The 21478-nt window shown below is 38.2% G+C and overlaps 1 protein-coding gene across 1 annotated transcript in view; it reads left to right on the plus strand.

Moving 5' to 3' along the window:
• Positions 1–878: 878 nt before the first annotated feature.
• Positions 879–21478, plus strand: part of wdr12 (WD repeat domain 12) — a 28622-nt gene continuing 8022 nt past the window's right edge. Inside the window, exons 1-10 of the mRNA XM_048534069.2 lie at positions 879–994; positions 6061–6155; positions 6744–6838; positions 7027–7133; positions 8182–8297; positions 9725–9879; positions 16550–16595; positions 17129–17214; positions 19310–19450; positions 20160–20265. Coding sequence (XP_048390026.1) covers positions 885–994; positions 6061–6155; positions 6744–6838; positions 7027–7133; positions 8182–8297; positions 9725–9879; positions 16550–16595; positions 17129–17214; positions 19310–19450; positions 20160–20265 — 1057 coding nt within the window. The 5' untranslated portion in view covers positions 879–884. The remainder of the gene's footprint in view (positions 995–6060; positions 6156–6743; positions 6839–7026; positions 7134–8181; positions 8298–9724; positions 9880–16549; positions 16596–17128; positions 17215–19309; positions 19451–20159; positions 20266–21478) is intronic.

Consider the following 21478-nt stretch of genomic DNA (forward strand, 5'->3'; position numbering starts at 1 on the left):
TGCCTTCGCCAAGTTTTGACAGTGTGATAAAGGGGTCTGAAAGGGTTACAACTGTAGGTGTGGTGACATTTTGTTCTGTATGCATTTACATGCCACCAATAACGAAAGCAGATCTTTATTTTGCTGTTTGTGACAGCTTGCTTGCGGCTTGAAAATTGGATGTGGTGTTTACCTGCATCACAACTGTGACTGAACATTTAATTCCTTTTGTATGGGACATCCTGACGCCAGGAAAGGCGTCGCAGAGTGTTCTCCTTTCATCTGTGGGTGTTGAATCTGCCTGTTTAAGAAGTTTTCAGATAAAGTAGACGATCTTTGTGAGGAACCCTCGCTTATGTAAACCCTGGTGAGCGACATTTTTCCATTTTTTAAAAAAAGTTGCTGTATTAGACAGGACAGAATTAAGCAATGATCAAGTTATACTTAAGAGCCGCATTAGTTTTCTTGATTCGGAGATAATGGGAACTGCAGATGCTGGAGAATCCAGTATAACAAAGTGTGGAGCCCAGACCCTTTGATGGGACATCCTCTCTGATGAAGGGTCTAGGCCCGAAACGTCAGCTTTTGTGCTCCTGAGATGCTGCTTGGCCTGCTGTGTTCATCCAGCTCCACACTTTGTTATCTTAGTTTTCTTGATTTGCCGTCTTGTGTTTTTTTGAGGTAGCGGAGACCATCCTGTAGCACAGCTTCTTCTCCCCCAAAAGTCACATCTGGTGACCTTCAAAGTGAGAGCAGCCGCCGTACATTAGGATGGAGCGCGCCTTTCAGAGCCACGTCCAATAGATAGCAGAAGGCGTGATCGAGGTTTGTTATTTTCCCCGCCGCGGCGGTCGACAGGTCGTGCCTGGGGAGGTCACGTGGCGCGGGTGCTCTGTGACAGCGCGATGGTTGGGGGTGGCCTGGTGCTGGCGGCAGACAGTGCGCAAGCGCGACTCCGACTCCATCCTCCCAACATGGCGCAGGTGCAGGCTCGCTTTTACACCGAGGATCGGAGGTGAGTCCGGAGCCCGGCATTAACCGGGGCCTCCCGAGTGCCGTCTAACGGCCCGGCGGGACCGAGCCCTATCCACGGTGCTGCTCCATTCCCTCCACCCACGCCCCAGTTCAGTAAAACCGGTCTTTACAGGCTCTTTCTCTTCTCCCACGTTTTGGTTTTGCGAGGTTCAACCGAACGGGGCATTACAGCGCGGGCAGCAACATCAGATGTTGCTGGAGAGAAAAAAAAACCGCAGCATGTCCGGCAGCATCTGTGGAGAGGATTCACTGTGAAGAGGAACACTGTGGAGTGTTTCAGGAGAGGCTACCGGCCCCGACCCCTCTCTGAAGAGTCTAGGCCCGAAACGTCAGCTTTTGTGCTCTTGAGATGCTCCTTGGCCTTCTGTGTTCATCCAGCTCCACACTTTGTTATCATGGATTCTCCAGCATCTGCAGTTCCCACTGTCTCCGACCCAACTCTCAACCCGGTCTCACTGCCAGGTGTGAAAGATGAGGCACAGATGGGCAGAGGGGTTGGTCTGAATAGCGCACCCCCTCCCCTCCGGGCCCCGCACCTTGAACGAGTTGTTTTGAAATAATTGTATCAGAGATAATGGGAACTGCAGATGCTGGAGAATCCGAGATAACAAAGTGTGGAGCTGGATGAACACAGCAGGCCAAGCAGCATCTCAGGACCACAAAAGCTGACGTTTCAGGCCTAGACCCTTCATCAGAAAAGGGGGAGGGAAAGGGGATTCTGAAACAAATAGGGAGAGAGGGAGCCGACACACTACACTTTGAGCCGTCATCCGAGGATCTCTGATCCGTTGCTAGATCTCCCGCGACCTTGTTTAAAAACCCGAGCGCACGGTAAACTATTACCTTGAATGATGCCTGTAATGCATGTAGTCTTTTACTACTTAATCACAGTTATCACCCACATTCCCTTCTTGATGAACTCTTTGACTCAAAATTCTGGGAAGGTGCCAGTTGGAAGTTGAATACTATGACATGACATGGGATGGGATGGGGTGGCAATTGTAAAGTGTCAGAGAGGAAAGAGCAGAACCAATAACTTGCTTATTAGCATTAACTTAACTGTTCTCCTATTACTAACTTCTTCATGTTAACTTTGTCATTTTAATCTCCACGGACAGATTTTCTCCTTGCAGCCTCTTCTCCCTTATTTACTCTTTACTCTCCACAGCTTCACCTTTACATTTCTGTAAGGTTGTTTAATGTTGCTGCTATTCAGTTTAAGGATATTTTCTGATGTGCATTAGTGTAAGTAAAGACTGTTGAGAGCTAAGGCAATTCATCCCTCACCAGCATAGGTTTAAATTGAATAAGTTCAGTGCTGCCTTGAGAAAATTCCATAATGGAAAGCATTAAGAACAAGTCATAGAATTCCTATAGTGTGGAAGCAGGCCATTTGGCCCATCAAGTTCACACTGATTGTCCAAAGAGCAACCCAACCTCCCTACGCTTTCCCATTAACCCTGTATTTCCCATAGCTAATTCATCTACACACCCCAGGACACTAATGTGGAAATTTAGCATGGATAGTCCACCTCACCTGCATATCTTCAGATGATGGGAGGAAACCAGAGCTCCCAGAGGAAAATCAAACAGACATAACATGCAGACTTCACACACAGTTGCCAGAGGGTGGAATTGAATCCACGTCCCTGGTGCTGTGAGGCTGCAGTGCTAGCCACTGTGCAGGACCTATGTTTGACTTATAATCTAAATTACTTCACAGCACATGCTGCTACCGGACTGTGTGATCAGCGTCATGAATTCTGCCCAATTTTCATATCAGTCTGCAGTCCTTCTGAAATGAGGTCATTTATCAATTAAAACATTTGAAAAGAAATCGTAAAATTAAGACTGTTAATAGTGGGATTCCGTCATTGTATGTGACCTTATTAAATTTTTCCGCTATAATAATCTTGGAAGTGTGATCATTAAAACTTTTGAGAACGTAAAAAGTAGGAGCATGAGTAGACCACGTGCATCACTCAGCCTGCTCGACCATTCAGTACAATTATAGCTGACCTTCAGTTTCAATACCATCCACCCACTGCAGTGCATATTTATTCCGTGATTCCCTGACACCAGGAATCTGTCATCATCTCAAGCTAAACTGTACATAACAATGGAGTATTTCCTACTTTTTGAATGAAGAATTCCAAGAATTTATTACCCTTTGAGTGAAGGACCTTCTCACCTAAGATCTAGATGATTGACCTGTGATTCCCAACCCCCTGCCACACTAATTTAACCCATTCCGAGTGACAGTAGCAAATCTCCCTGCTAGGACATTGATGTTCAGTCGATGTCCAGTTAGAATGCAACCTGTCCACCTTGTACAGGTACCTCCTACCTTGGGAGAAATCCCAATGATCCAGATATCTGATGAATACTCCAACACCATCTCTTTTGCCATGCATTCAACTGGCCTCACTAACACGTGAAACAGGGAGTAATCTTGAGATTACAAACCTAGAGACCCTGTTTTGCAATTTTCTACCTAACTCCCTAAATTCCCTTTCAGGACCTCGTACCTGTTTCTGTCTATGAGGTTAGGTTGAATAGGAGCCATGATCTCTGACTGCTTACCCTCCCCTTTCACAGTATCACATGTCTGCTTGGAGACATCCTTGATCTTGGCATCAGGAGGACAACACACCATCCTGGAACCTTGCTTATGATGACAGAAATATCTACCTGTGTTCCAATATAAAGTTAAATGATGCCACATTTACTTATTTCCCTTTGTCTACCTGACTATTTAGGACTTCCACATGGTGCTGGTGATTCTTAACATGTCGAACCTCTTCTCAGTTGAGATCATTTCAAATTAATACAGTAGTAAAATACAGCAGATGTAGAATATCAAGTGTACTTCTGTTAAATCCCTCTTCTGTGTGATAGTAAAAATGTGTTAGATATTACACTTGACCTCTTTGCACATGTGATGTTTTTTTCAATTGTATAAAGTGAGATTACAGTTTCCTTTGAGTAAACTTTTAGTTCAACAATAAATTTGTGGTTTTCAATAAATTAACATTGTGAAATTTAAATTTAATATGCAGCAGACTGATTCGTGGATTTGTGTATGGCAGTCTGCAATCTGACTCCATAATCTGCGTGATTTTAAAGCTGAATATATTCAGCCAACACAAACTACTAAGTATTTGCTAATTGAAGGAAGGTAGAAATAAAAATATGTCAAAAATCTTCAGCTTTCTACTAACGTATGTAAAGGCTAAAACTGAAATGAAAATACCTTGTTCAAATGTCTCTAATGACTCTAACCAAAAATATCATGTTGCTGTGATCCTAGTATGTCTTTGCAGTTGAAATATCTACAAAATTAGAATCTGAAAACAGTTTGCAATATTTAACTCCTTATATAACTATATTTAACAATTATTCTCTTATTAGTGACCTTACAGTAAAGTGGTTACAGTTGTGCAACTATCTGGTAATGATTCGTTAATTGGCCATATTTAGTTAATCTAAATGTTACGATGTTTACAGTTCAATGCTGATTTGAGTGAAGTTCAGACAACAGTATTGGAAGGAAAGTTTTCAATTTGCAGGGAACAAGGGCGCTATTTCATTTGGACAACAACCTGGGAAACTGTACAATTTGGTTCGTGCTTTGGGCTAAAAGGAAGATTGGGGGCGTAGTTGGGTGAAGTAATTGAGAATTTTTTTTAAAACGTCAAGGTTAATGATTGGTGTAGCAATTTGGGTAGAGATGAGCAGGGCGGGAAGGAATAGAGTTTAATAGTAATAAGGCATTATTGAATTATACACATACAATAACAATCAAAGAAAAGCCTCATGAATGCACAAAGCATTCATAAGATTGGTGAGTTTTGAGCACAAAGATAAATGGTTTAGGTATGTTTCAAAAGGATTGGAAAAATGGAAAAGGAGGTGGTATAGCTCTAGTAGCAAACGATGATATACACTGGTGACAAAATGAGATTACAGAAGATCAGGAAATAGAATTAGTTATAGGTGGAGATTAGGAGTAACAAGTCAGAAAACATTGGTGGGAGTAGTGTTTTATTATCTATTAGTATTCATATCAATTAAGCAAGAAATAATTAGAACTTGTTGACTGGACGCATCAAAGTGGCAAAGATTGTCTGCAAGATAAGTTTATAGAATGCTTTCAACATTTCCTGGAACAAAATGTGGTGGACCAAATCGATAAAACTACTTGATTTTACAATGATACATGGTTAATTAGCCATTTCATAGTAAAAGCTCCTCTGAAAGTGATTATACTAAGTTTGCAAATGGCCCGGGCCTGTCCCAAACAAAAATATTTAACTGAAGGAAAACCAGTTGCATTAATGTGAGGTGTGATCTGGCTATGGCTGAATGTATGGTTGCTGAATATCTAGAATTGTTTTTTTTAAATGTTTCCCACTGCTTTTGATTTTATGTGGATGTACTGGAGAAGCTGGGGCTTTTCTCCTGAGAGCATAGAAGATTCGGGGGATTTGTTATAACTGTTCAAAATTTAGAAGCATTTAGACTGAAAAAATAAATAAGCCAGCTTCCAGTGGTCAAAAATGTAGATTTAAGGTCATTGGCAATAAAACCATAGTTTATATAATGAAAAAACTTTGAATGCACCGAGTGATTAGAATTTCAAATGTACTGCCATATGAAGTGTTCAAAACAGACTGAGAAGGGAAAAGGGAATTTGGAGAGTTAGTTGGAGAAGAAAATGTTCCAAGTTCTGGTTAAAGAGCCAGGGGAGTGTATCAAAGTGGACTGCTGTTTGCAATGGTCAGTGCAGACTGACTAGCCTCCTGTACTGTGCTGTTTATAATTCTATAAGACGGCTTCAAGTGAGGAAAAGAGGAAGGTTAAGTAGACAATGGCATATTCCTTTTGCTTCTAGTTTCTGATTTATAAAAAATATTTGTATAAACGTTCAGGAATTTTGTCTTGGCTGCGATTTATACATGATACTGGGGCACAAAGTAACAAAACTTTTGATAATATCAAAACAAACTGTCTTTCTCACATCAAGAAATGTGTTTCTGTATATAGGTATGAAGTAGATGACACACCATTCTCTGTTCCTGCTGCAGCTGAAGTTAATGACCTCAGTAAAGTCATCAATAAGCTACTAGAAGCAAAACATGGTAAGTTAATGCCATTTTAAGTTTGAGAATACCAGACAATTGATCCTGTTGATATTTCCCAGGTGAGACTTATTACGATCTGTCAGGTTATGATTTCTGTTTTATGAAATAAATCTTTTGGAGCTAGCTTCTTTACAGATTCAAATCTAATCCAAGTCTATTATTTATGGGTCCTTGTGATGAAGTTCCTGGACCTGGGCCCACAGCACTATCATTAGAAATGCCCTAATCTGAAAGATTAATACAGCAGATGGTGCTCTTCTAAAGTTAGCATTGTGTGAAGGAAGCTTTATGCTGTATTTTGCCTCACAAGAACTAACTGATTCACTGATTTTCAAAGGCAGTATGCAGAAACTGTTCATATTTCCATCGCTTATCACCCTACCTGGTCTTCAGTCCTCAAACATTGATGCAATGCGCTTCATCCCAGGTTTAGAGCTACAGCGCAATTGTAATTTATGATCAGTAATCTGAATGTTCCATGCCTCGTTTAGGTTAGGGGAGGAGGGTGCACAGTATGCATTTTATTGTGCTATGCAGTAAAGTAAGTGAGTGAGAGATTGTCAAGTCTTTTCCTTGTTCTTGCAGCTAACCACAAACATGCAGACTTTGATTTCCTCATTAAGGGCCAGTTTTTACGACTGGCACTGGGTAAACATATGGAACTGGAAAGCATTTCAACGGTAAGTCACCATAAACCAGTTTTAGTGAAAATTTAAGCATCATTCTCAATCTCTCAGACTAAGAGAATACAACATTGTTTTAAGTTCATGAGTGAGTTTTTATTTCTGAAAATGGCAGAAAAACTAGTTGGTCAGTGTCCAAATTGAAGAAAAATTGTTAATTTTTTTTGTGTTTTATCCCACATTAGGAAGAAGTGGTTGAGATTGAATTTGTAGAACGGTACAGTGCCCCTCAGCCAGAAGAGTGCTTGTTTCATGATGATTGGGTCAGTGCAGTAGAGGCACAGGGAGAATGGTAAGAACAGTATTGATCAAAACCATTTTACACTGGGACTCATGAAAATGGAAATTTGGGCTGGAAAAATCTGTTGCTGAAAATTTAAAAAGCATTGTTGTAAAGGTTGAGACCCCAAGATTGCTCATTTGCCACTGGGGCTTAAAACTTTATGGAACAGCTTGGTTACTCGTCGTTTCATTTTTCAAACCCCTTAATGTTACTACTCCAGTTCAGTGTGGTTCCAACAACAAATGGCCTTTGATACAATTCCTTCATAAATCCTAAGACTTGTTTAACAGCAACAATGGGGAAACTCACCTTTTTTAATAGCTTTAATTGATAGATTGTACCAGTTGGCCTAAATCCTATTGATTGAAAGTTATCCAGTGTTGAAGTAATGTTCTTTAGTGATGAATCCCCACCTTTTGCCTGCCCCCTTTTACATTGCTGCATTCTAGAAAATCCGAGAGCCCTGTTTGTTAAAAGGATACCATATTTGTAAGTGTTTGAATTGAGATTATATTTAGCATGCCGATACCATTCAGTATTCCACCATGTGTTTACAGGCAAGTGTGTTTATCAAGTGAAATTAAAAACAGAAAATGCTGTATAAATACTGGTAGGTTTGGCAGCATATGTGGAGAAACAGAGCCCCATGTCACTTCTGAGATGTTAACTGTTTTTCTCTTTTCATAGAAAGGCTGGGTGTTTTCAACATATTCTGTTTTTCTTTCAGATCCCAGATTCTACAGTGCACAGCTCTTTTACATAATAGTCAAGCAGGAGTGCTTGACAAGTGCCCTTTGGCATTCTTTAATATAAAAGCCTGTGGAGGCTAAGTCACTGAATATATTCAAGAAAGAAATTGTTTGATGCTTTAAAATCTAAGCATTTATCAATGTGGGGAGAAAATGCAAATGTGGCATTCAGATAGTGTATCATACTGAACGGCAGAGCAGACTCGGGCTAAACAGCTTACCGTTCTTGAGTTTCTTTCATCAGTTCATTGCTCAGCTTTGAGTTATACAATAACATTCAAAAAATATGTTTATTTTATACTTTTTAGGATTCTCACAGGATCATATGATAAAGTTGCTCACATTTGGACCTTAGATGGTCAACCACTCATGGCCCTTCCTGGACACACTGAAGTAGTCAAAGATGTAGCATGGATCAAGAAAGGTAAATGTTCAAATAGTCTTAAGTCAAAATAGTCACAACCACATATTGGCCCCATGAGGTGTACTTTCAAGGGTTCCAGATCTGCCGATTGTATTATCCTTAAGGCACCTTGAGTAAATTTCACAACATTTTTTGAAATTTTGGGTTATTATGTTTGTGCGCTGAGAGTCTTATGTGGCAAGAATGGATATTGAAGCACAGATGAGAAGATATAAACTGGTTTATTGTTTGAACGCACTGCTGGTTGTTGGCTAATGATGATAGTTTTGTCAATTCTGCCTGATTTGCCAATATGCTTTGTAGTGAAACAGACTGTGTAATCTTGCAGTTAACCATTTGATTGTATCTGAACTGTCATTCATGCATAATCTTGGGTGATATTTGATATAATTTATCAAATGTGTTATCACCTTTGTATTGGAGTTAGTTTTGTGGTTTAATTATAATAAAGTTGGTAGTGTTCACTTTCACTGCTTTGTCAAACTGACAACAACCTCTGCAACCATGTGAGAGTAAATATGTGAAATCAGAAGTTGTCAGTGATTCCGTCCTGTACCATATGGTGTGTTGTGAAATCATTCTGAATGGAAATTTTAGAAATTATTGAATTGGCTGTGATCTTCCATTTTAATTCTGATATTTTTGGAAAAAAAATCAAAAAGCTACGTCTTGTTGGATCGTGTAACTGTATTTAATAGCATGCTAAGTAATTACAGCTGTATAATGACTGGCACTGTTAAACTAATTTTGTATTTGTGCAAAATAACACTTCTGTATTCCATACCTTTACCAATTTGTTTTAAAATTGATGTTTCAGATTTCAACTTAATCCCCTCAATCCCCTCTTATGTATCACTCTTTATTTTTAAATTCGTGTAAAGTTATAAAGCAGAAATGATAACATTTACTTCATGCTTTCTGGTTTGTTATCTGTGAACACTCTTCATATTAATCAGCTACTTTAGCCTGTTTAATGACAGTTCATGCTTAAAGTTTTAGTTAACTCTCTTTGAGGTCAGTAGCAAGCATAGCTAGCTTTGTGAGGACCACAGGCAGTTATGAAGCACGTAGACCAGGAAATGGCCTCAGTTGATTGTTTGTGTAAAAAGATCAACTGGAATCTTGGCTTCAGTTGTTTGAATTTGAATGTAATTTAAAATGAAATTAAAGCAAAACGTTTAGAGATTGGGGGAAAAAAATGTATAAATGATCTGTTTTCTCTCTGATTTAGAGTTTGGGTGATAATTAAAGTTAAAATGCACTATTTTAAGGCATGGTAGTATTCCTTTCTTCTCTGCTTACTTAATTTTACCTTTACGCTCACTTAAGCTTTGATTAAAATGTGTTTGTACTTTCATGATCAGTGTATTCAGTCTATAACTGTGATGTCTGGTTTTTATTTTTTAACTAAATTCTGTTTCTGTTAGTTGGTCACTGCAACTTGTTGCTCAGTGCCTCTCAAGATCAGACTATTATCTTGTGGGAATGGAACTCAGAAAAGAACAAAGTGAGAGCATTGCACTCCTGTCGAGGACATGCTGCAAGTGTGGAGTCAATAGCTGTAGATAACACGAAAACCAAAGTGAGTTCCTTGAGTTCCTTAATTGCGAGTTTTTATCTGTTTGCACAAGTGATTTTGGTGCGTATCTACCTCATTTTGTGAGCAGTGTTTTTATCTGATAGTAGATTAGAAAATACGATTCAAGTTACAATAAAAGTCCAGCAGATAGGCAACAGCGAATAAGTCAGAAGTAGATATATACATTTCTTTTCTTGTGCGCTGCAAAAATCCAAAAAAACTCCAATATATCTATTGTAGTGTTTTGTGTTGTCTAAAATTTATTTTCTGCCTATTAGTAGTTACCAATGATAATTCAGGTGTCTGCTCTTACACTTCTAGGAGTATTGTTCTGGTTAGCCTGTTAGGAGATAAGCAAGACTCCTTAAATTAAACTTTTATAATTGAGGTAATTGTTTTGTCGCTTTACAAGCCTTGATCATTAAGAGTATGTAAATTGTGAAGCTGCAACTATGATGTGTTATAGAATAAAAGATATATAGCTGTTCCTGCTGCTGTGACTGGATACTAAGCACATCTGTACTAAAATTCTTCCCATGATGAATACAGTTTCACCAAAGAAAAAGTACCAAAAGCATTATTGAAAAAATGAATTGTATTCTGATGAACAAGTAAAGCATCTGTTATCTATATTTAGGTTAAAACGAAGGAATCTCCTGTGAATATTCAATGATTAATCAAATAATTGGATCTGTAATATTAAATACGTCCTGACTACTGAAGGACATTCGCCCACCTTTATTGTGCAATAATTTGATCATGCTAACTGGAATAACTATCACTATATCACTGCACATTGTCAAACATGCTCTGACATGTACTACCAGAGAACGTGTTGTCAGTTCCCAAACTCTCATTTGTCTTTTATACCTGACTTAGATTGTTCCAAGTAGTTTTATGTTTCTGATATAGCTCTTTAAAACAAAATCAAAAATGGTGCCTTCTGTGACGATGACAGTGTGTATTTACTCCTCCTGTTTCACCAGTTTGTAACCCTTGACAGTCATAGGATAGTTCAACACTGAGGGAACCTCCATGGCCTTTTCATGCTTGCACTTCCAAAAAGCAATTGATCTTCCTCCCTCACTACTCTTGTTCTTATCTCCCTGAAATTATGTTTCCTTATGTGTTTATCCAACTTCCTCTTGAATCTGTACACATCACTTCATCAAGACAGTGCATTTCAAATGCTCTCCATTTATTGTTTGAGCCATTCTTTTTTTTTAATGCCATGTTTCCTTTGTCAGTCACCTTAAATCTGTACCCACTTGTTAGTAGACTTTAAGCTACTGAAAATCATTTATCATTTATAGAATCCCTACAGTGTAGAAACAGGCCCTTCAGCCCAACAAGTCCACACCGACCCTTAGACCATCCCACCCAGACCAAAGCTACACATCCCCAAACACTACGGGCAATTTAGCATGGCCAATCCACCTAACCTGCACATCTTTGGACTGTGGGAGGAAACCCATGCAGACAAGAGGAGAATGTGCAAACTCCACACAGACAGTCGCCCAAGGGTGGAATTGAACCTGGGTCCCTGGTGCTATGAGGCAACAGTGCTAACTACCGAGTCACCTTGCCCCCCTAATTATTTACTCTCCTTAAATCCTTACGACTGAAATTCCATCATTGGATAATACCTAGAACACTGTGGATAGTCCATCTTTGATGATTTTCAAGATTTGAGTTTGATAGCTTTGTCGGTAAGAGGTCTTGTGGTGCTGTAAGTTCCCTGCCTCTGAGCTAGAAGCTTTGACTTCAAGTCCCACTCTAGTACGTGATAGCCAAACCAATTTGAGTATAAAATTCCAGATCCTTACAACATAGACCAGTGGTAGTGATTAGAATGGGAACGAGGCCTCATCAGCCATCTGCAGAAGGCAATGGTAAACCACTGCAGTATCTTGCAGAAGAAGATTGGATGAACACAGAAGTCCATGGTTGCCGACTCTTTTCCAGTGTGGTACTTGAAGAGGGAGAATTGTGGATCTTAAGGAAATTGAGAATAGGGTAGAAATGTGAACATAAGACAGAGATCAGACATGATTTTTATTTAATGAGGGATCAGTCTCGGGTTGTCTGATGACCTGTTCTGTTTTCTTTTATTTATGTTAAATATCTGGTACAGGACGATCAGTAACATTTGTCGTTCAGTTTAGCAAGGGATGATTATTTGCCAGTGTCAACATGGATTTGATCTTGAAGAGATGGACATTCTAACAGTAGCTACAATTTGCACAATTAAAGAATACAAGAAAACTCAGACCAAACGCACTTTTGTAATTAGATATACCATGGCATTGGTATAGCCAATTACATAGATGGTTGATGATTACATAACAGCCTGAGTTGGAGGAAGAAAAGAGGAAGAGACTTGTACACAGATACGGTTTGTTTATTGAGCATGTTGGTTTCGATTTGTAAAGCTTCATACTAACACTTAATGGTTTTCAACAAAAGCAATCTATTATCAGATCTTTAACTAGTTTGAAACAAGTTACAAGGGAATACTTAAATTTTTATATAGAAATGAAATTTACTGCTATATTAAATATATATTACCACTTAAACACCTGAAGTACTTCTCTCCATAAAGCAGCCTTAACGTATGTAAATTGACAATTTAGCCCCATTCAAATGTGCAAGGAGCACGTTTTGGAAGATTCACAATTTTTATATCATGCTTCAGACAATTAGACAAAGTGGTGAAAAGGTTTATATTACATATACAGTTATACTTTTTGTTGAGCTCGTCAAACTTTGCCTTGGTCGTAACCAGCTTGATATTGCCTTTTACCCAGTTTGTCATCCAGTAGCTCTTTGAGGATCTGCCATCTTGTAGATGGACAATTCATGGGTCGTCAGTCCTTTCTGTATAATTGATCTTGAGTTGCCGTCCTCAATATTCATATTCCAGACAGCGTACCTTGTCAAAGTAGACAGTCGGGTGGTCATTGATGTTCCTTTGCTTATCCTTGAATCCATGTGATCTGGGTATGGCTCAGAGGTGTTTAACTGAAACAGTTCACATGCTGACAAATACTTTGGATCCTTGATTTTTTTCACATGTCTGGTCATGAACTAGATGTGAGTGTGTAGAACACAATTACATAAAACATTGTAAGTTACTTAAGTATTCTAAATTGTTAAGATAGTGATTGACCTCATGAGAAGTGTGGAATGATACATTTTGCGAGGAAGGAGGAAGGCAATATCAACCAAAGGATAAATCCTAAACGGAGTGCAGGATCAGGGAATCTGGTCTTAGTATAATATATTTGCACAGAGATATCTGAAAGTGGTTGAACAAATATGTGCAATCCTAGGCATTTTGAATAGGAACGAAGTGGGTAAAAAAACAAGTGATTTCTGATTAATATTTATAATATTCTAGTTCAGACTAATTCTTGGCACCACACTTTAAAACAGGGTGTAAAGGCATAAGAGGGGTGATGGATTTCAGTTAAATGGATAGTTCGGAGAAGCTGGAATTCTGTCCTCAACTAAAAGAAGGTTAAATGAAAATTTGATAGTGGTGTTCAAAATCATTAGATGGTTTGTGAGAGTAGATGGAAAATATCTCTTTCCATTGGTGGAAGGATTGACAACCTGAGTGAACAGGTTTAAGGCGATTGACCCAAAAGAGCAAGAGCAATACAAGGTAAAGTGTAATATGTGACCGGTTTTAGGAACTGAAATGTATTGTCTGACAGTATGGTAGAATAAAATTCAGTTACGCTTTTCGAAAGGGATTCGGATAAAAAGGAACCGTGGAGAAGTGAGACTGGCTAGCTGAACTAGAGAAAGAGCCATTGTGGAAACTATGGCTGCCATCTGCAACCATTCTAGGTTTTCCCCTACAACTGGCTGGTAATTACCTTGTTAATTGATCCATCTCAAACTAATCCACTAATTTGTATTGTCAAATCCCTTCTTCCAATGTTGAGCACATCACCCTCTTCCACTGCCCGTGCTTTTCAGATTGATCTGATGGTCTTAGTATCTCCATTGCTTTATGCCCTGTATTGTCGCCTCCGGATATGACTCCCCTTCCTCATCTACGTACTGTTGCTTGACAAGATTATCTCCAAGTATGAGATAATGACACCCAACTTTATGTCTGACACCTTTCTTGACTCCTCTGTTGCCTATTTGCAAATCTTTGAAAGTTAATTTGAATGAACTCTCAAGCACCTTTCCAAGTTTATCACAATCCAGTCAATCAAATTGAATTTGAGTACAGCTAGTATGGTATTTTATTTGGAGCTTAATGTTATATCATGTCCTAATTGTTTAGTCAAAAATCCAAAGCTGATAACTAGTAAATACCAGTCCATGTCGGGCAGGGTGCTGACTTAGACAAAAAGCACTAATTTCTTATACGTCTCAGTGCCCAGGTCTCCTCAATCACCTTAATTCCCAAACAAGTATTTGATTGGAACTTTCCCTTAGAGTCCTTGTTCACCACCACCCGTTCTGAGCTTCCAGCACTTTCTTGCCATTTGCTAGTGCTTCCCAAACTCTTTACCCAGCATGACTTCCTGTGACCCCAGAGTGAGAGTTATGAGGGTTTAGTGCCGAACATAAAATAAATTACCAGAATTCATTTCTTATAGTTTTGTGACATGCCTTTTTTGCTTTTGACTGCTACATTTCAAGCAATATTTTACAACCTCCTTTAAGTTTTCTTCAAAAACTGTTGCCCTGTTTAACTGAATAATGACATCTGTTTATGTTCAATTTCTCTCATGATAAAGGCTAGCATTCTGTTAGTTGCTGTACCTGCAGGTTAATATTTTGAAACTCATACGCTAGATCACGCAGATCACACTGCATTGCATTTGTTAATTTGAACAAAACGTTTGGCTCAATAAATCACAAGGTGCTGTGGATTGTGCTTCGGAGATTTAGATGTCCGAGAAACTTGGTTACAATCCTGCATTTGTTTCAGAATAATATGACTGCAACTCTCCCAAGCAGGAGATCTGAAATAGAGACCTTAGAAATCTAGATTGTTGTCGAGCAAAGCTGTGAGTTAACATTTATACTATTTACAATCTACTTGACAATTGCTGTTCGCCTCACCAAGGATGTTGCCTTCTGGTGTCAGCATTAAACACAGTCTAGATGGAAAACACTCTAACCTTAATGTCAATACCAAAATTACCACTGGTGGTATGCATGATCAACTGTTTTACACCTTATAAGAAATCAGCCCATTCTCAAAAGTTAGCAAAACAAAATTCATACCTCCCAGTTCACACGTGGGATTTTCCTGGATGCATGCTCATTATCCATTGGATAAGCTCTCTTCAGGGATTATTATGATTTATTTAATGCAAGTTAGTTTGCTAACTGGGTAGCTGAGATTTTGGCTTCCAAAATATTTTGTTTTTAAATTCACTCGATACTAATGTATTAATATGTAAAATGTTGGATCTCCATTAAACAGGAACTTCTAATTTTTCTTTTTAGGACAACTTGTCAGTAACTAATTTTTTTTCAGTATTATGTGTTTTTACATAAAATTGGGCCTCATAAATGGGATTGAGGATTTTTTTAATGGAAAGAAAGTGATAAACAGTTAATTTTCAAGTTGGCAGGTTGTAACTAGCAGAGTGCCAAAACGATCAGTACTTGGACCTTGACTGTTTACAATCTAACATTAGTGGCTTGGAGGAGGCCAGGTATTATATGTTCAAGCTTGTAGATGATACATGACTAAAGGGGAAAGCTGCAAAGGGATTGATTTGGAATTTGGAGAAATGGGCAGTTATCCTCTTGGGTAGGAAGAATAAAAATGCAGAATGAAAAGTAATTTGTATTTATAAAAGATGTGACAATTAAGATGATCAGTCACATTGAATGTCTAAGCAGATTTGAGGGCCTTATGGTCTACTCATTTAATTTACACATTTTTCCCACAGAATAGGGTTAGTGTTGGTCAGTGGCACATTAGTTACTGATTTTTCATCAGTTTTGTGAATCTGAAACAAAACAGAAATTCCTGGAGAAAGGCAGCATGTCTAGCAGCATTTGTGGACGGAAAGCAGAGTCAATTTTTCGGTCAACATTTGAGTTTCTTCAGCAATTTCTGTTTTTGTTTCAGATTTCGAGCTATTGATTTTATTTGTTTAGAAATCACTGGCTACACTTCAGCTGTAGTATTGTCTGCCATTCTATACAGCACATTTAGAAAGGCTATCAGAACCCTGGAGAGAATGGACTGAGGGCTTATTGTAATGACAGCCAAGGATGAGGGAATTCAGTTATCTGGAGAGTTGAAGAAGCTGGGAATATTTCTTTTCCGTCGAGAAAGTTGAGAGGAGGTTTGAAAGGAAAATTTCCTCTGGCAAATGGGATCGTCACCAAAGATTGTAGATTTAAAATAATTGGCAAAAGCGGTAAAGAAGATACGGGAAATTTCTTCACACAGTTCTTGAGATATCAAAGTGGTGGAATTGGATTCCGTAAAACTCGTAAAAAATCAATTAAAAGGTATATGAAAAAGAATCGTGCACAATTCTTTGAAAAAACACACTCATTGTGGGCTGAATAGCCTTCTTATAAAGTTATGATTAGATGAACATGTTTGAATCTCATGTTTATTTTGAAATCGTAGATATTCTGAAAATCCACATACATAACTGACACATTTTCTGCTTAGTTTTGCAGTGGTTCATGGGATAAGATGATAAAGATATGGTCTGCAGGTAATGGAAAGTATGTCACAAAGTCTCATGTGTGTGTTCCAACTTCTGAACTGCCACTTATTTTATTTTTTCATTAACCCTTGATTAATTGCAAGGTCCAAATTGTCATCAACAGTTTATCTTAAAATGTACAACTTCCATTATTAGAACGGGTCAAATGCTAGGTTTGCTTCAATGTTTTTGCTTTTTCCCCATGGAATTCATATTTTACAGTCTTGTTATTTGTCGCCATAATTCAGCATCGTTATTTCTGTGGTGATCTTTCCTACCTTCCACCTTGAAGGACATGCGTCCCTGTAGTAATTGATGGGTGACATGTTTATGTATATTGCCTGTGTCACTTAGACTTGCGATCATAAAGCCCATGATGACTTTTTCATTTGGTTTCTGCTGTTTTAATTTGCTGTCACACCCAAGGTTAAGAATTTACCGTGAGAGAGAGTTGCATGTATAAGTTACTATTCTGCCAGTGCGCTGTGCTATCCTTTACTTCCTCAACACCCTAAGGTTTAAATTTTTTTATATATTATTAGTTCCCAGTGAGGATGAAGAAATGGTGGATGAATCTGAATCCAGACCAAGAAAGAAACAGAAGACTGAACAACTAGGATTAACCAGAGTAAGCTGCCACGCTAATAATGTAACTTCTCAAGTCGGGAAGGAAAGGAAAGGGAAATAGGCCTTCATCATTCCTTATCTGAGATTTAAAAGGATTAGTTAGACTGATATGGAAGCTGAAACTTTCTACTGAGGGTTTCTGCCTAGAGTTCCTTGTTTTAGTCATGTTGCTAGGAGGAATTGACAGGTTTTGGGCAAGGTTTCCATATAGGAAACACTTGAGTTTCCAAGGCACTGGAAAGCTTACGTTGGCACAACCGGTAATAGATTTCCTTGTATTTTTCACATAATAAATCCTACACATTCAAACTCTACAGTGTAATGAATAGTTTATGTTCATCATGAAAGTGTTAACATTTGGAAATCTCAAGCAATTTGGTTGCATTTTCTGTCCCACTTGCAAAGAGAATGACTTCTACGGTCCATATTTCCTAATCAGCTTCCGTAATCGTTGATCAAAAAGCAGTAGTGAGGGAAAAATTGTATTTTCCTAAATAAGTAGAATCTATAATGATTTTTAAGAGACGGCTGAGTTTTAATTTTCTTGGCCCTTATGATGCAATGACTGTTCACCTGAAAGTTGTACCAATAGGAAGGAAATTAACCAATGAAAGCAGACACAACTGCTGAGGGAAATGTTGAGGAAAAACTCATTTGCAGGGAGCCACGTGTGAAAGTAAAAGAAAGCAGAAAGCTGAAGACTGAGTTAGAACAGGGATTATGAATTACACAGGTTTACGTCTGCCTCAGTTTTGACAGAGCTGACCAGACAATTTTTTTTTTAAGCGATAGCATAAAGGAGTTTATGAATGTAACTGTGGAGGTTGTGCAAGAGTGGACTGTTTGAGTGATAACTGTCTTCAGTGACCTAATTTGGCCCGTCATGCCTGCTGGTAAACGCATATTGAGGGAAGGACAGTGGCTCATGGCCACTGTCTGTGTGGCTTTCCTCCCGTAGTCCAACGATGTGCAGATTAGTTGGATTGGCCATGCTAGATTGCCCAATGTGGGCCAGGTGGATTAACCATGGGAAATATGGGATTACAGGGATAGGGTAGGGGTTGGGAGGGTTAGTGTGGACTCAATGGGCAAAATGGCCTGTTCCACACTGCATAGGGATTCTGTGATTTCCCCTGTAGCAGAGACCAAATTGGAGAACTTTGAAACTGCAAATGATGTTGTCATATCTGCAAAATCATGTAGGTGCTTATAGTTGTACTGATTAAAATAAGTGAAATTTATCTTTTTACTTGAATGGCCATTTGAGGGTGTTTGATAAACGTGGTTATTTTAGTTAATGGTTCCCACACTTCCACCCAAAAAATATATAGTTCCCATGTAATTTTAGGTGACTAAAAGCTGGTATTGAAGTGTATTTAGTTGGCATATTTTAATCTTATAACTTTAACTTTTGTACTAATTTCAGACATGGGGCAAAATTGCTCACTATATATTAAAGTGACAAACGCTAAGTCTAAACACAAGTCTTTCAGATTTTAAGTTTAATTTTATACTTCCTTGTCATTTCATCTTGATGTATTGAGAAACAGAACTTTCCACAGGTTTTTTTTTATTTATTGGCACTTTTAGTTTTAATCTTAATCACATCTGTGAAGTAGAAATTTTCTGCTCATTTTACACTGAAGATCGTCATCAACTATGGTTGATTATCTGCAAACTTTCTCGCATCTATGCTTGCTGCTAATCAGTTTTATTTAAAGTAGGAGACCTGAATTGAACTCGAGATGAGCAAAACCCGTGTTGACTTAAGGTAGTTCCTTGATGTATCAGGTGGTAACTTTCTTTATCTTGAGGAAAATGAAAGAAAGGCAGAATTGGCACTTTAAGCTCACATCTGATTAAAGTGGACTGTTAAGAATTTGACTCAAGGTGGGACAAGTTTTTGGAGATTTTCAAAGCCTTCAGTAACTGAATTTTTGGATTTCCTGAGAACGTGGGGTAGTACCCTTTTTGAAGTTATATGTTTTCGTTTGCTTTTTGTAAAAATCCAACACTTGATTATTTAGATGAAATTTGTTACCCAATGATCTATTATTCAGAGTCACCACCATTAACTTTGATATTCTTTCCCCCAGACTCCTATGATGACACTATCTGGTCACAATGAAGCAGTTTCCTCTGTCTTGTGGTCTGATACAGAGGAACTCTGTAGTGCATCCTGGGATCACACGCTCAAAATTTGGGATGCTGAAACTGGAGCCCAAAAATGTACCTTGGTGAGTTGGTAGAGTTACATGGCAGCTTCTATTCAGGATCAAATGTTTACTATAGATCACAATGGAATAAACACTCACATTATTCCCACATCTTACCTGTATGAGGGACCTAGATAATTGGGTAGGATCAGTTTTGGCTGCAGCTGCTAATCTTGTACTTTGTCTGTTGGAGCTGTGTGTGTTATTTATTTCTGCCCTATCCAGATAGGAAGGAATCTGCTTTGTTTGTGCTTGTTACTTAAGGTTGGCCTTTACTGTTATCCTAATAGCTGTTTTTTCTTTATGAATTGTGACAATTTTGACTGCTATGAAGTTTGTTTGTGTGCAAAAGAAAAATTTTTTGTTCTAAATAACACCACTTAGTTTTTTTTCAGTTTAAGTCAGTACCTAGAATGGGTGTTATAGCTTAACTTCTAACATTTTGAGTAGGTATTGCACATGTACTCTTTTTTTTTGTTCTGTGTTTTTTTTTCTCTCATTTCCATTTAATCTTTCATACATTCTTTCTTAATGTAGTGCTCCTATTTCTGGTCCAGGAGACCCACCTGCTCTAGATAACTTCTCTGACCAGATTGCTGTATTTTCTAGTCAGTCTCATCACATCTTATATTTGAAGCTAATTTTTTCCTTGAGGTGACTTTAATTGTTTCTGTGCTTTCTGAAACATGATTTCCATTGCCTTTACTTGTCTTTTTTCACCCCCTTCCAGAATGGGAATAAGGTGTTTAATTGCATCTCTTATTCCCCATTGTGCAAAAGGCTGGCTTCGGGCAGCACTGACAGGCACATCAGGCTGTGGGATCCACGTTCAAAAGGTAATTTCAGAATATTTTGTGCTTTCTCCTACAAGACTTGTTTGGCCATTCTGTTAACTCATTATGCATTCCTTATGTGAAGTGAAAATTATAATCGAGTTTTCAGTCAAGTGTGATTGTATTGTTAAACCACAGCATTGAATGTAGAAAATTCAGTGTGTAGATATAGTGTAATTTTAGGATTGATTTCTGTGTACACCCTCCAATGCCAGTGAATCATTTCTTAGAAATTGGAGACTGCAACGGCATAAAGTATTCCAGACATAGTCCTTTGTTCCTTGTACTCCAATCACGTTGCAGTAAAGGCCAAATTGCTAAATTTTGTTGCTATCTTTCATGGTCCTTTTACAAACATACTGAAGTCTCCTTGAATACAAGTTGCAGACACTTATGCTTTTCTATTCTTTTGGCCAACATGGACAAATTAATTTTCCCACACTCTGTACTTACTCCCACCTTCCTCTATCATCAGTATTCATCTGACTCATTAATATAGGTTGTACATAGCTGAAGCCCCAAAGCTGACCCTTTTGGCTCTCCATCAGTCACAGTCTGTCAACTTGAAAATTAATTGTTTATGCAGAATGTTTGCATTTTGTCCATTAACCAATTGTTTATTCATGCTAATATATTATCCCCCAGATCCATGAACTCTTTTCTTGCCTGCTAACTTAATGTGTGCACCTTTTTGAATGTTTTAAAAACCTAGATACTGGGATCTATTGGGTCCCCTTTAATAATAAGATCTGACATTTTCCCAATATTTAGTGTCAGGCTGACTGGCTTTTAATATTTTGTTTTCTGTTGCGTTGACAACTTTTATTCTACTGGGGCTGTTCCTAAATCAGAGAGATTGTGCAAAAACATAGTTGCAGAGATAATGGATATAGGCCATCAAGCCCCTGCAATTTGTCAGATTTTGGTTCCTGAAGTTTCTCCAAGCTCTTAGCTCCCAGACGATCCCTCATTTCTGCAATGTTATTGTCTGTTAAAACAAGAACAAAGTATGTGTTCAGTTCCTTATTATTTTCTCAGTCCCATGATTTCTCCTAGATGTGAAAGCCGTTGAATATCAATAGAATATATGAAAATTTGATGACTTTTGTCGATAGTTGAAGCTGAATGGCCCCTTTATGCTCTTAAAACTCAGTCTCTAGTGGAATATATTTTTATAATTCTGGCAAAATTTTCATTTGTTTCCCTTATCAATTTA

This window comes from Stegostoma tigrinum, chromosome 7 (genome assembly GCF_030684315.1).
Source record: "Stegostoma tigrinum isolate sSteTig4 chromosome 7, sSteTig4.hap1, whole genome shotgun sequence".
NCBI classification, from domain to species: Eukaryota; Metazoa; Chordata; class Chondrichthyes; order Orectolobiformes; family Stegostomatidae; genus Stegostoma; species Stegostoma tigrinum.